This window comes from Larus michahellis, chromosome Z (assembly GCF_964199755.1).
Source record: "Larus michahellis chromosome Z, bLarMic1.1, whole genome shotgun sequence".
Classification (NCBI taxonomy): Eukaryota; Metazoa; Chordata; class Aves; order Charadriiformes; family Laridae; genus Larus; species Larus michahellis.
This window is the reverse complement of record NC_133930.1, coordinates 57,233,257-57,248,877: the sequence shown is the minus strand read 5'-3', so window position 1 is coordinate 57,248,877 and position 15,621 is coordinate 57,233,257. Positions and strand designations below refer to the sequence as shown.

The following is a 15,621-nucleotide window of genomic DNA, read 5'->3' as shown; positions in this document are numbered from 1 at the left end:
CACTGCAGATGTGGCATTATGGCTGCGGTCCGCAGCGTGGATGGTGTCAGTTCTGCAGGCATTCCCCCCAGGCTGGGGCGATGGTACCATCTAATTCCTTCCCTCTATGAAACCTCCCCAAGAAGTGCTCTAGCAGCAGGCACCCAACAACCACGGTTGTAAGATAACACAGAGCTGACTGAAGCCATGCAAATAGCTTCCAGCTTAACTGTGGCTGTGGTCCCTGCTGTCACTGCAAAGTGATCATACAGTACATCTCGTATCTGTAGTTGCTACCTCCTGAGGGCAATTGCAACAACAGCTCTGGCTCAGCGCCTGTAATACTGATATAGAAGCTATTTTATTTGGAGTTTAGAAACTTAACTTCACTAGACTGTAATGTTATAATTCATTTTGGAATTGTCTTCATGTAATTAATACATTAATACTGATTTTTTTTCTAAGAGCTTTTCATTAAAATAAAAATTCAAGCAGTGCAATGGCCTGACATGGGTAAGTGGCACTCATTATATGTTGGATAAGAGTTTATATAGAGAGTTTCAGAAATAAACATTTGTTAGAGATAGGTATTTATTAAATTGGCTTCTTATCTTTTTCATATTATGGCTTCAAGGTTATTTATCTTCAACCCAGGTACCCCCACTGCCTGTAATTTGGGCACAACCATTATCTTTGAACTCAAGAAAGATAGGACTGCTAACTCTGTTTTGCATTCAATGTTTAAATACACGGTTTTCATAGAATCAGAACTCCCCTTTTTCGACTGACTAATGTCATAGTGGCAGGAAATAACAGATATATTATAGGGCCATATGGATGCAGCTCTGGAAGACATTCACTATATTGGTTCAGCTGTCAGCTATCACGGTTATTTTGCTTCCTGCTGATGAATAATGATCTCTTTGCAGCGATATGTCTTCTTCACACTGAAATGGTATCTCTGTGAGGAACTGAGATACAATATGTTATAATTTTTAATTTTTTTTTGCTTCAACCTCAACTGCGCAGAAAATATGCCCAAAGGTTCATTCATCCCTGAACAGACTCCCTGCTCTGGTTCACAAACTGCCCTCTTTCTCCTCCTTCAAATATCTTCTTAAACCCATTTCTTTGAGGAGTCCTTCTTGCTGCCTTATTCTGAACATCTGCTGTCCACACAATATCCCAACCTCATTGTTAAGTAGTTTTTGCCTAATGTATATTTTAAACCATTTAAACCAGGTCAAGTGCTTATAGAATACCATGTTGAGTAGCGGGGCTGCAGAAGTGACTTCTCAATAACATCCTTAACCAGAATATTTGCATTTTATTTCTAGAGCGGTTGTTTCACTCCTTTTCCCTTCCCCTTCCCTGTATTGCAGGGTGTCCCCTAGGGTTTTACGGGAAGGACTGCGCATTGATATGCCAATGTCAGAACGGAGCCGACTGCGACCACATCAGCGGGCAGTGCACCTGCCGCACGGGGTTCATGGGGAAGCACTGCGAGCAGAGTGAGTCGGGACGGGAATTGTTTGAGCCTGAGAGCAAATGGCAGGAGGGTTGGAACTAGATGATCTTTAAGGTCCCTTCCAACCTGAACCATTCTGTGATTCTGTTGTTCTATGAAATACTAAATCCTGAGCCGACCCTCTCCAGTGTGGGGATGCAACCTCTTGGCTTCTGTGGGAGTTTTGATGGGGAAAGAGCTTCGTGAGCTGGACCTAGGCTTTTTCCATACAGATAAAAGCCCACAGAATTAGTTATTAAGGCTGATTATGGTTGTGATGGCTGTTTCTTTCAATTTGTAGCTACATGTAAGAGGCATTTGTACTACGTTCTAGTTGCTTTGGACATAATGCTAAAAAAACCCCAACAACTCAGTTATGTAAAAGTAACAAATGAATCCAAGTAATTGTCATTGTGAGTTGTCAGTTGTCACAATGAAAACTAATAGTGAGAAAACTAAAAATAAGAAGTACCACATCAATCCTAGGGGATAAAATTAGTCTTTGCAGTCTGATTTTACAACGCAACACAACTGGATTATTAAAATCATAATAGATGGCATTTTGTTTTCATACGTGTGATTCTTTACCCAAGAAAATCAAGAATACCACCAGTGACATCGGTGGTGGTATAACGTTGTACAACGTTAAAAGAATAATCAGGCTCATACGCCCAGAACTGTTAGTCCAGCTTTTGCTAACATCACAGAGTGGTGCTCCCACGCTCCATGCGTCATTCTGCAGTGCAAAGCAATCCATTCACCCTCCTACTGCGAAGGTTTAAACCTGTCTTTGGCCTCAGCGTCATGCACAGGGCTCTGTTTTTGAGGACACTACGCACCACCTATAACCAGAACTGATTGACCTGCGCCTGAATCTGAAAGGCCGTGCAGTGTCCGAGAGAGCATGTGTCACACCTGGCAGCTGTGTGGCAGAGGGGAGGGGAGGTTGCCATCCCTATAGAACACACTTTCTTCCCTCAGCAGTGGATCCAGCCCCAGCTGCAACGGGAGTTAATGTTTTTAAGGCTAATCCACATCTATATGGCAGAACCACTAAAAATTTGGAAGTGGATTATTTTTTTCCCGAATAAGAAAGATACAGTTGCAACAAAACCTGAACAGTTTAGAGGAATATATTTATTTCAATGAAATAATAGCCGGCAGCATGTAATTATTAGCTATTTGAATTTTCTTATTCTTTGTTGATGAGTTCTGTTTCACTTCAAAAGAGCAATAATCACAGATGTTTAGGAAAAGATAAACTTTTTCAGATCCTCTCTTGATGTCGTATCAAAAAATCGTTTTGAATACTTTGGCAAATCTAATATTATTTTCTGTTTTATAGATTTTATATTTTATCCTATAATTTGATAATAATGATTTAACAATACTAAACTAAATGTTTTGGTATTTCTGAATTTGAATGTCAGTGTTAAAAATTGACTTTTCATTCCAATTCAGATTTCAAAATGCCAAAATATATTATAACATAAGGGGTTTTGCCCAGTCATTGACTTCAGGAGTTATAATCTTGGTTTTTTGAATGTAACTGAGAGAAGAAGAAGGTATATAGGGGTGAAATTACACTTGATTCTGGATTTATCAAGACTGCAAGAACATTTCTCTGGCACCTATTGTGTTACGCTATTTTGTAAATTATTCTAAATTAGGAATACATAAAAGATGAGTTAGATTCTTTTAAAAAGACAAAAAGAAAAACAATTTAATATAATTACAAACTCTTGAGAGATTTCAGAAAATTGAATCTCAGAAGGTGAAGAAATACTATGCTTCCTCAAACCATCAGAACTACAATAATGTAACAAGCCCCAAAGTAACAGAGGTGGCAGTATAAAAAATAATTTTTATCAGTGTAGGATAATTCTTTACCATGCTAATTACATGATGTAGGAGACACTTTGATCAGTAATTAATTATTGTATTCAAATCATTCTAGGAGAGAAAAATCATGTAAAACTCCTCCAATTAGCTTATTATTCATAATTTAGAATTTTTGTCCTGCAGATGGTTTGTCAATGTGTACATTACAATATCAAAGTGTGCTATAAACAGCCTAGGACCGGTTTTATTTTTATATAAATGTGTGGTGTCTGTTAGGCTCATTCTTGTGGCCCTTATCTCCTGTTTTTTTACCACATCAGCACATCTGTCATGCTGCACATCTGGATCCACTCATATGATGATGAGATTTTTCAGGCAGTGGGATCTGAGTAATGTCAGGGAGACCTGACATTCTGGTGTAGAATTGGCACTTTGTTCACATTTCGTCCATTTTTTCATTGTCTTCTACCCTTTTAATATTTTATTATTTTATTTTATTTTATTTTATTTTATTTTATTTTATTTTATTTTATTTTATTTTATTTTATTTTATTTTATTTTATTTTATTTTATTTTAATTTTATTTTATTTTATTTTATTATTTTCCCCCTTCCTAATTTCACTGCCTTAGTGGCAGCAACGTTACAGGAAAAGGAGAATCACTTCTGAATACAATTTCCTTCTCCTTTCCTGTGTGTACACACACATACACAGAGAGGTCCTCTTAAAAAAATCTTTTCCATGGAGGTCTACCACTAATAAGACATTGCCATCTGCTGGCCATGTACAAAAACGGATGGGGTTCGAAACAAATGGTAGCATGTAAGGTGCTGTAGATCTGTAATACCAAAAGATTTAAGAAGTACTGACTATGTCTGATTTTTGTTTGCATTTATTTTGTGCAGAATGTCCTCAGGGTACATATGGGTATGGATGCCGGCAGATATGTGACTGTCTGAACAACTCAACCTGTGACCACATCACGGGAACTTGTTACTGCAGCCCAGGCTGGAAAGGGGCCAGGTGTGATCAAGGTAAAGTCTAGATGCAATAAAATTTTTGTAATTTTTTACATAAGACTCGAATTAACCTATGAAATGCCATCTCTCTATCATTCATTAAATTAATCTGGTAAGGCACGTGTGTTGAAATAGTCCTTTCAATTAAACTGTATATGTTCTGTTGATTTTGTGATAGTTTATTGGAGCAAAGCACTGAAGTGTAGATTGCATTAAATGTTTTACAGTGCTGTGCTATCCAAAGCTGCTGAGAGAGCATGTCCTTTACCTGCTCTCTGCTTTTGCCTGGAGAATGTTCTTACTTTTTCAACTCCATGAAAATCTCTCTGTCTATGAAGACGATGTTTTTCCTTAAGACTAGGGTTGTCTTCATGTTGGTTTCTGACATGGTTCTATTTTGGCATTATTAAATACAGTTAAATTAGCAGAAAGATTTAGAAATGAAATACTGTCTTTGCTCCTGACGCATAAGCCTCTGAATTTGTGTGACATATTTTCATTTCTTCTTGCATTTCAGCTGGTGTAATTATAGTGGGAAACTTGAACAGTTTAAGCCGTACCAGTACTGCCATCCCTGCTGATTCTTACCAGATAGGGGCCATAGCAGGCATCATCATTCTTGTCCTGGTTGTGCTTTTCCTGCTAGTGCTGTTCATCATTTACAGACATAAGCAGAAAGGAAAAGAAACAAATATGCCTGCAGTGACCTATACCCCTGCTATGAGGGTCATCAATGCAGATTACACCATTTCAGGTAAGTGACATTCAGAACAGAGTTTGTTTTTTTCTCTCTCTTGACTTTGCTTTTTCAGCTGAGCTCTGAAGGGGTTCAGATTGTCCCCTAACAGGGCTTGGATGCGCGTGTTTCACCTTTTCGCCTTAGCAAGAGCTGCTGTGAGCAGGAACACATTTGATTTCAAAAAGGGTGTCTACAGTTCTGCCTTGGAAGAGAGGCAGAGGAGGGTTTCCCTCTTTAGGAAGAGGAAGACTGAGACACTGCTCCCAACTGCCTTTCGCAGGAGAGCAGCCACTGAGACGGCACTGACAGTGGTGCTGGTGGTCTGGCACATGAGACTGGAGGGGATGCAGTGGGAGACCTCTGTTTTTACCTTTCAGCTACCAGAGACAGTTCGCCCAAGTTCAGAAGGATGCTGCCCCAGAATCTGTAGCTGCTTAGTTTGTTCTGCAACACACTCTTTTAATCTCTGCTTTTGATACCATGAAATGACTTACCCTGGTAAAATGTGTTAATTGTAAGGAACAAGTGACCAGATACCTTGCTTTACTGCATACCGTTTTCCACCATATAGCAGAGTGGCCTGAGTTTGAAACAAATGAAGAGAAGGAGCAATGCTCCTGAAACAACACGAGAGTTTTTGACCTATGAAAGGGCATGTGAGTTGTGATGCAGTGGGCACATGAAACTTCAGGCAATGCTGTCTTTTGCACACAGCTATTAAGGAAGGTGGCAGGTAAAGAAGGCAGCAGAAACAGTTTTCAGAGTCAAGAAAGATGTATCAGCAAAGGTTGTGGTGCTCTTGAAGCATCAGAAAATGTTGCTGAGCACTTGATGGTAAAAGTGGCTGTAATTAGGACAATGCTATGACTACAGAGGCAAAGGAGAGCAAGGGACCACAGCAGAAAGAGGAGTTAGCAAGTATCACTTGTGAATGCTCTTTGCTGAAAGTGAGGACATGACTGGTCAGTTACTGCTCTGTATCTCTGATTTCTTTAAACGAATGCAAGATCTTTAGATTTTTTTTTTGAGAAACTCTAAATCAGATTCTGAAATCAGTGCAGCACTCTCAAAAATATATCCTAAGAAAGAAATGCCAAGTTATCTTTAATTGTTCATTTTCCTTTCATTTTCTTTTCAGAAACCATCCCTCACAGTAATGGTGGAAATGCTAACAGTCACTATTTCTCTAACCCCAGTTATCATACTCTAACTCAATGCACTACTCCACCTCATGTCAACAACATGGACAGACTGACCCTGGCAAAGGTAAAGCACAAAAATCTGGATGCTTCTGTGTAAATTAGTCTTTGGCTTATTTTACTTTGTTCCCTGATGTTTCATATTTGGTTTATTTTTGCTTTCCCTGCTTACCTGGGAATTCAGCAACTTCACATCAATTTCTATTACCTTTCTTTCTTTGAAATAGGCAAAAAACAATCAGCTGTTTGTGAACCTTAAAAATGTGGAACCTGGAAAACGAGGCACTGTCATGGACTACACAGGAACACTGCCTGCAGACTGGAAGCATGGTGGCTACCTTAATGAGCTTGGTAAGAAACTAAAAAGGAGGAGAATGTGAATGTTATTAATTGTGTTTGGGATGGAATGGAAAGCAGGGATGTTTTCCTGGCTCTCCACTCAGGGTAATGCAAGGCTTGTCAGATTGTGTGTGAGGTTCAGGGTTATGGGTTTGACCTTCCTTTAAGGCAATACCCTTAAAGATAAAAAGTGATTCTTTGTGAGGAACACTGAATCATAGAATCATAGAATGTGTTGGGTTGGAAAGGACCTCTAAAGGTCATCTAGTCCAAACCCCCTGCAGTAAGCAGGGACATCTTGGTGTTCCACAGGGGTCAGTACTGGGTCCAGTCCTCTTCAATATATTCATTAATGACCTGGATGAAGGGATACAGTGCACCCTCAGCAAATTTGCTGATGACACAAAGCTAGGGGGGGTGGCTGACACAGCAGAAGGCTGTGCTGCCATACAGAGAGACCTGGACAGGTTGGAGATCTGGGCAAAGAGGAACCTTATGAAATTCAATAAGGGCAAGTGTAGGCTGCTGCACTTGGGGAGGAATAATCCCATGCATCAGTACAAGTTGGGGGCTGACCTGCTGGAGAGCAGCTCAGCTGAAAGAGACCTGGGAGTCCTGGTGGACAACAGGATGACCATGAGCCAGCAGTGTGCCCTTGTGGCCAAGAAGGCCAATGACATCCTGGAGTGCATCAAGAAGAGTGTGGCCAGCAGGTCGAGGGAGGTCATCCTCCCCCTCTACTCTGCGCTGGTGAGCCACACCTGGAGTACTGTGTCCAGTTCTGGGCTCCCCGGTTCAAGAAGGACAGGGAACTGCTGGAGAGGGTGCAGCAAAGGGCTACCAAGATGATTAGGGGACTGGAACACCTCTCTAAGAGGAAAGGCTGAGGGACTTGGGTCTCTTCAGTCTGGAAAAAAGACGACTGAGGGGGGATCTTATCAATGCTTATAAATACTTAAAGGGTGGGTGTCAGGAGGATGGGGCCAGGCTCTTTTCAGTGGTGCCCAGTGACAGGACAAGAGGCAATGGGCACAAACTTGGACATAGGAAGTTCCACCTAAACATAAGAAGGAACTTCTTTACTTTGGGGGTGTCAGAGCACTGGAACAGGCTGCCCAGAGAGGTAGTGGAGTCTCCTTCTCTGGATACATTCAGAACCCACCTGAACATGTTCCTGTGCAACCTGCTCTAGGTGACCCTGCTCTGTCAGGGGGGTTGGACTAGATGATCTTTGGAGGTCCCTTCCAACCCTATGATTCTATGATCTTTGACTAGATCAGATGCTCAGAGCCTCATCAAGCCTAGCCTTGAAAGTCTCCAATGATGGGGCCTCCACCACCTCTCTGGGCAACCTGATCCAGTGTCTCACCACCCTCATTGTAAAGAACTTCTTCCTCATGTCTAACCTATACCTACCCTGCTCTAGTTTAAAACCATTGCTCCTCATCCTATCGCTACATGACCTTGCAAACAGCCCCTCCCCAGCTTTCCTGTAGGCCCCCTTCAGGTACTGGAAGGCTGCTATAAGGTGTCCCCAGAGCCTTCTCTTCTCCAAGCTGAACAACCCCAACTCTCTCAGCCTGTCTTCATAAGAGAGGTGCTCCAGCCCTCTGATCATCTTCGTGGCCCTCCTCTGGACCCACTTCAACAGGTCCATGTCCCTCTTGTGCTGAGGGTTCCAGAGCTGGACGCAGTACTCCAGGTTGGGTCTCATGAGAACAGAGTAGAGGGGAAGAATCACCTCTCTCGATCTGCTGGCCATGGTTCTTTTGATGCAGCCCAGGATGCGATTGGCCTTCTGGGCTGCAAGTGCACATCATTGGCTCATGTCCATCTTCTCATCCACCAGGACCCCTAAGTCCTTTTCCACAGGGTTGCTCTGTATCGCATCATCCCCCAGCCTGTATTGATAACGAGGATTGTCCTGACCCAAGTGTAAGACCTTGCACTTGGCCTTGTTGAACTTCCTAAGGTTTGCTCAGACCCACCTCTCTAGCTCAGCCAGGTCCCTCTGGATGACATCCCATCCCTCTGGCCTGTCAACCGCCCCACTCATCTTGGTGTCATCGGCAAACTTGCTGAGGGTGCACTTGATCCCACTGTCTAAATCATTGATGAAGATGTCGAACAGCATCGATCCCAGTACGGATCCCTGAGGGACACGACTTGTCGCCTCTCTCCATCTGGACATCAAGCCATTGCCCATCACCCGCTGGATGGGACCATCCAGCCAGTTCCTTATCCACCGACCAGTCCACCCATCAAATCCATATCTCTCCAACTTAGAGAGAAGGATGTTGTGGGGGCCTGTGTCAAAGACCTTGTAGAAGTCCATATAGATGATATCCATTGCTCTTCTGTTGTCCACTGCTGCAGTCACCCCATTGTAATAAGCCACCAGGTTGGTCAGACAGGACTTGCCCCTGGTGAAGCCATGCTGGCTGTCTTGAATCACCTCCCTGTCCTCCATGTGCCTTAGCATAGCTTCTAGGGGGATCTGTTCCCTGATCTTCCCAGGCACAGAGGTGAAGCCGACAGGGCGGTAGTTCCCAGGATCCTCCTTTCTACCCTTTTTAAAAATGGGTCTGATGTTTCCCTTTTTCCAGTCACCAGGGACTTCACCTGACTGCCATGACTTTTCAAATATCATGGAGCGTGGCTTGGCAACTACATCAGCCAATTCCCTCAGGACTCTGGGGTGCATCTCATCAGGTCCCATAAACTTGTGTATGTTCAGGTTCCTCAGGTGGTCACAAACCTTGTCTTCACTTACAGAGGGAGAGACTTTGTCCCGCAGGTCCCCATCTTGCGTTCCTTCAACTCAGGAGGTGTGAGGAGAGAGGCTGGCAGTGAAGACTGAGGCAAAAAATTGTTGAGAACCTCAGCCTCCTCCTTATCCGTTGTTACTAGTTTGCCATTCTTGCTCATCAGGGAGGGTACGCTTTCTTTAACCTTCCTTTTCTGGCTGACATACCTGTAGAGGCCCTTGTTATTCTTAGCATCCCTTGCCAAGTTCAGCTCCAGCCGTGCCTTGGCCTTCCTGACCTCATCAATCAGTCTGATGCCCAGTGAAGACATGATATTCAAAATATCTCATGTTATTTTTATAAAAAGATTTGCTTATTAATTAGTTTCATAAAACAATGGGTATTGTGCAATAAGTGTCTGCTTTGGCAAAATTACATATTCTTATTAAATAAATGAGAGGTTGCATATATCCTTTTTTTATTTTAATCCCCACTAAATGAAATGAATGCTTTATAAAGTAGTTTTTCATCACCTGATCTGATTCAGGTGCAAATTCTAGCAGTATCTTCCCACATAAGCCTCCTGTTTTCTAAAAGACAGAGCACCATCCATAAGAAAAAAAATTCCTGGGAAGTGGTGCTATCTTTTGCTGTCTTTTCATCGTTACCCAATCTCATGCATTCCCAAAAGGCTATATTGCACTGACCATATCTGTGACCAGTGAAAGCCTTAAAAGGGACTTTCAGTGCCACGATAATTTAAACCATTTAATTACCATCATTTCTGATCCTTATCAGTATCAGATTCTGGCAATCAGAACAACAGTATGCAGCATTGTTATTTTCTTGCTCATCCCCAATCTTGGTCTAACCAAAATTCAGGCTCAGATCTGGGTTTTTTTTAGAAAAGGGTTTCAGTCATATGTTCAATGTTCAATTTACATTTTCTTACATTTGTATGAGCACTTAAAGCATTTGTACTAGCACTTGAGACTCCTAAGAGATACTGGTAGTGGTTTCGTTTATAGAGATATTGTGTATATAAAATCATTTTAGGCTTTTGTAAGGCATCTAGCATAGTACCACAATACAATCTGATTATAAAATTAATAGTCCATAATATCAATCAAAGCTATTTGAATGGATTAGTAACGATGTAAGTGCCAGGTCTCCAAAGACAGTTGACAGGCATTGCTGATTGCTGATGTTTATATTGGGATGTATATTTAGAAGAATCTGTTACTAACAGATAATTGCGAAGTTTTAGATTTAGGCACTAGGTGTTTAGGCCATTCCTGCAGATCAAGGAACTGGAACAGAGTGACCTTGGACAACACAATGGGAGTGATTAACTTTGGAAGCAAAGTACCAAGAATTGGAGTGAACTTTGCATACCCTGAGATTTTTGCCTTTCTGGTAGATACGGTTTATCCAGACAAAAAGAATATGCTTTAATCAAACAGCAGTTATTAGGCTCACTGGGGGAAATGTAAGGGCCTGTGACATACATGAGGTCAAACTACAGTATTTAATTGTCCCATATGACCTTAACCACCTTCCCTGTTCAGAAAGCTGCCATTTGAAAGTGCAAATAGTAACAATGCCTCTGTAACTCCATACTCGGCAGTTTCACAGTGTGCATGACAATTATTCTGCTAAGGTAGAAATGAGTCCCAAAGCAATTTTTAAAGCTTTAGAAGCTGTTATCCAATGACTTTTCTTTGATTCTAAAACTACTCTGTTTTTTATATCATTTTTCTCAGGTGCTTTTGGACTTGATAGGGGATATTTGGGAAAGTCCCTGAAAGGTGAGTTTATTTTCTGATGCATTTACATGAAATGATACAGACATCCAGTTTTCTCTTCTAAATTAGCTTTGGTTTCTGTGTGAAGACAATGTAAAATAATTTGGGACTAAATTATTCCTAGAAACTGAATCAATGGTTGAAGTTTGTTTGCTTTTTATTCTTTTTTAAGGGTAGGGATTTTAAAAAAACAAAACAAAACAAAAGAAAAAACATAAGCCTTTCTAAGTCCCCTAAGTGTCCCATACGCTAAATGTTTTTGTAATGCTTGAGTCACAAGATGGCTCTATTCTAAACAGCAGAAAGGGGGTGGCCCTTGAATTCAGCCTGGTAAGCCAGGTAAGGATGCAGGCTGCCTCTGGTGAAAGGCTTTTAAGAGATAATCCCTCTTGCACGTGGCGTGGTCAATGTACGACTTCATGACTACGAGCCTGCAGTGCTTCATCACATTGGCTGCAGGGCTTTGGAAAGGGTATCAAAACATGAATACACAGAGAGGAATAAAAAGCTTCAGAACTTCAGGGTAGTGATGATGTTTTGACCTTTTGAATTATCCAGTTTTCTCATAAGACTTTATATTAGACTATACTGGTGTGTGTCACTATTTTTTGTAGTATGATTAAGTTAAGGGTTATATGATTAATGCCAACGTGACTAGAATGCCTGGATATCCAAACAACGAGTAAAGCGTACCTAAGTTCATATAAACAATGAGTTAAATAAGTAGAGAAAAGCAGCTGGTTTGTCACCTTGTGTATAATACAGGGCAATTAAGCTGAAGGAATGAGTTATTATACCTAACATTTCCTGGTTTTGGAGGATTAGGGGAAGCCCAATTTAAAATATATTAAAGGAGTCATGAAGTTATGAGCACCTGTCCGCTGACAGGTTCAGCAAGGTCAGTCTCATGCTGAATATTCAGAGTCTGGAACAGACTGAGAAAGTCTCCTCTATAAAGCTTAAATAACACAGCATATCACAAAACAACGCAGAGAACGAAGTAACACGGATACCACAAAATCTCATCCCAGCTTAGAAAATACGTCTTCTCTTAAACTACAGTTATCTGTCCTTCAGTTAAATCCTGAAATGACAAGATGGTTCATTTTCAGTTCTCCTGTGTGCATCTTACAGAAATTTGTGAGGAGCTGGATACTCTTTTAGTGTGGCTGCATACTCAAACTTTGCAGCAAACAGGCCATCCCTAGAAGTCACCTTACCATCTGCCTGGACATTGCTGTTGGGAACAGTCTTAGATCACTTACCCTGGATTTGCAAAGGCAAAAAGTATTCTGAAGTGTCTATTAAAAACTGATTCTACATAGTATCTGTATTTAATGCTAGCCACTATTTTAACCGGAATTGAAGGTGCTCAGACTTTGCAACAGGAATTTGCTTATGGCAAGATCAAGCTCATAAAAGAGCGTAGCAGTAGAAGTGCTTTCATTAATTGCTGTATAACCATTTTGAAGTGTTATTACTGGTTCCATTTAAATATGCATTTATGAGTGACTTCTTAGAACTCAAAATTAAATAGGGCCCTGTTTAGTAGAAATGTCCATAGTCTGCAGCATGCTTGAGGGAGTAATATGTTTTTCTTTTTGCAGATCTAGTGAAGAACTCAGAATACAATTTAAGTAATTGCTCATTAAGTAGTTCTGAGAACCCATACGCTACTATAAAAGACCCCCCAGCTCTTGTACCAAAAAGTTCAGAATGCGGCTATGTTGAAATGAAGTCACCAGCACGCAGGGACTCCCCATATGCTGAGATTGCCGGCTCTGCTTCAGCCAATAAGAATGTTTATGAAGTTGGTAAGTACAAAAGCTACTTCTAGATGTTGAAGGTTAAGAACAAGGAGCACAGCATATCTTTTTTTTGAGTCACTTTAATCAAAATATATGAAAAATCACTGAAAAAAAAAGGTGATGCGTTCGGATTTTATTTTCTGCTAAAAAGCTATAACAGAAATCTCATTCTTTTGAGATAAGTGGTGTAATTCACAAGAACAGAGTATGAAATACTTTCAGGTCTGTTCTATAGCCTACAGGTGCCTCTGAATTTCCCTGTTTTGAAAGCCTTTCTTTAAGCAGTAGCATAAAGTAAGATTAGCATTCGATTGCAATATAATTCAACTCTGGATTAGGCTGTTAAATACTGAATGCAGCTAGAGTAACTGTATGGGAGAGATTGAAAAGATCTGTTTCCTCCTCTTGATCAGAAAAAAACAGCATCTTCACCCACAGATGTAGTATTTCACTGATATGGGCCCTATCTGATTACTGTATTACTGTAGTTAATTTAGTTACAGAAAACTTAGGGGTCTCATGGAATGGTAGTTATCCTAATGGTCTCTTGACTGGAATAAAGTGTATGTCACATGTCATAGGATACCATTTTCCTTTTTCGTCGCCAGTTAGAGATTCCTCTGAAATCCATCAACATCCCCATTGTGTTTCTAAGGATTTTTACAAAATCTTGATTAAAAGCCCCAGATTTGGACTTTTTTTTTTAACTTTGTCCACACACAAAGAACAGATGCCAGTACACTTAACTTCTGTCAGTAACTATACTCATGGCAGGGCCCTGCTGCAAGCTGACAGGTGCAATTTAGTGTAAAGCCAGAACACTTTAACATCAACCTTTGTTTCTACACCTGCGTGTCAGGACTCAGCAGGACAAGGAATCTTTATGTTGAAGCAGAAAGGAGAGGATATTTTGTAATGCAAACTGAAATAAAATACAGTATTTGCCTTCTGTTTGCCGCTTCTTATGTTGAATGTGTGTGCTCTCTTTTATCACAGAACCTACGGTGAGCGTTGTCCAGGGAGCATTCAGCAGCAGTGGACGTTTCAGCCAGGATCCTTATGATCTTCCAAAAAACAGCCATATTCCGTGTCATTATGACTTGCTACCAGTTCGAGATAGCCCCACACCCTCTACGAAGGAGGTCAGCAGTGAATGACCCCAAAAGCTGATGTGGGAGCACAGTGGGACTTTCAAGGAGCAAAGTGGCATCGTTGTGCTCCTTCCTCTAGTTTACCATCATATTTGGCTCCTAATCTGTCCAGCAGACAACTGCTGTGCATTAAACAGAATCTCAACATGAGGTTTGTATTGTGTATACAAGTGACAGATGGACAAATGCCACACTCTGGGGATCCTGATCATTCTTTTTTTCATGGCAGTAAATTTTATAGAAACAGGTATGCAACACATTTATACTGTAATATACTGGCTTAAAAATATTAGTTTGCAGATCAGTTTTGATAACATCGATTTTAAATGTTTCAGCAACTTTAAATACAGACTTCACATTTGTCATGTTTCAGAGTAGAAATACTCCCAGGACAGCGCAGTTTACCAAATACCACTTTGTACAGGTGATCTGATTCGCTAGTTATGTAGAAGAAAAACTGTCGTGCCAAATTTTACCTTCCATTCTGATCTTTAGTCAAGACATAGTAAGAAACAAGATCTGATGGGGATAAGTAAGTACAATATTGCAGTTTGGGAAATCCATCATCAGGCTTTTTTTGTCCATTCGTGGTGGTGGACGTACCTTGCTTGAATAGTTTTGGAGATAAAAGCATTGCGTACATCAGTATTATGTGATACCTGAAGAACTCTTGGTACTCCAGACACAGCACCCATCTTCAACAAATCTTTTGCTACCATTCAACTCCATATGTTGCAATACTGACCACTATTTCTGTCATACACAACTAATAATCTGTAACATATCAGTAATTACTTCATAAAATATGTAAATTAAATCAGTTTATTTTTGTCATCATGGACTGATTATGTAAGGAGTGGACAAAGGTGATGACTGCTGTAAATCTTAACTGCAAGGGAAGGTTTACATTTTATAAACAGGTAGTAATAATGACTGTAATATAGGATAAAAATAGTAAAGTGTTCTGATGTTTTTTTCTTAGAAATAACTAAGCAATCTCTGTGCATACTTGCTAAAAAGGCACCTTTTCTTTTTTATAGTTGATGTAGGGAAACACATGCTTAAGCTGGTCTTTTGCATTGCTAATAATGTGACACATGTACCCCCCATTCTTCATTAACTTGTGTCTCCATTTTTATGCTGTGTGTCCATGTTGCTAGTGATCTAGCTTGTAATTGCAAAAATATTCTACTGTGTGTCCATTTCTTTTGCATTTTTGCCAGCTGGCCTTTATTTTGTCTGGTGAAAGGGACCTCTGGGCAGAAGGAGAGGATCAAAGTAAGAATTCATGTCTTACTGATGTCTGTCAGTGGGGCTTAGCTAATACAGAATAGTTTAACTTAGTTAATTGGGGAAAAAAATATCAAGGTGTTTTTGTTAAGGATAATAACAAGAATGCAGAAGAAAAGTAACAGCCAGTCCCTCTTTAAAGTTTAGGCTATTCTGTTGACTATATGGATGGAGACCATCTTTCCAATAGGCTCCT

General features: G+C 40.6%; 1 protein-coding gene across 1 annotated transcript in view; it reads left to right on the top strand.

Moving 5' to 3' along the window:
* MEGF10 (multiple EGF like domains 10) overlaps positions 1 to 15,336 on the top strand; it is a 105,502-nt gene extending 90,166 nt beyond the window's left edge. The window contains exons 18-25 of the mRNA XM_074570204.1: positions 1,362 to 1,490; positions 4,234 to 4,362; positions 4,865 to 5,101; positions 6,225 to 6,352; positions 6,513 to 6,636; positions 11,135 to 11,179; positions 12,784 to 12,990; positions 13,981 to 15,336. Of these exons, the coding sequence (XP_074426305.1) occupies positions 1,362 to 1,490; positions 4,234 to 4,362; positions 4,865 to 5,101; positions 6,225 to 6,352; positions 6,513 to 6,636; positions 11,135 to 11,179; positions 12,784 to 12,990; positions 13,981 to 14,141 (1,160 nt within the window). The 3' untranslated portion in view covers positions 14,142 to 15,336. The remainder of the gene's footprint in view (positions 1 to 1,361; positions 1,491 to 4,233; positions 4,363 to 4,864; positions 5,102 to 6,224; positions 6,353 to 6,512; positions 6,637 to 11,134; positions 11,180 to 12,783; positions 12,991 to 13,980) is intronic.
* Positions 15,337 to 15,621: the final 285 nt, after the last annotated feature.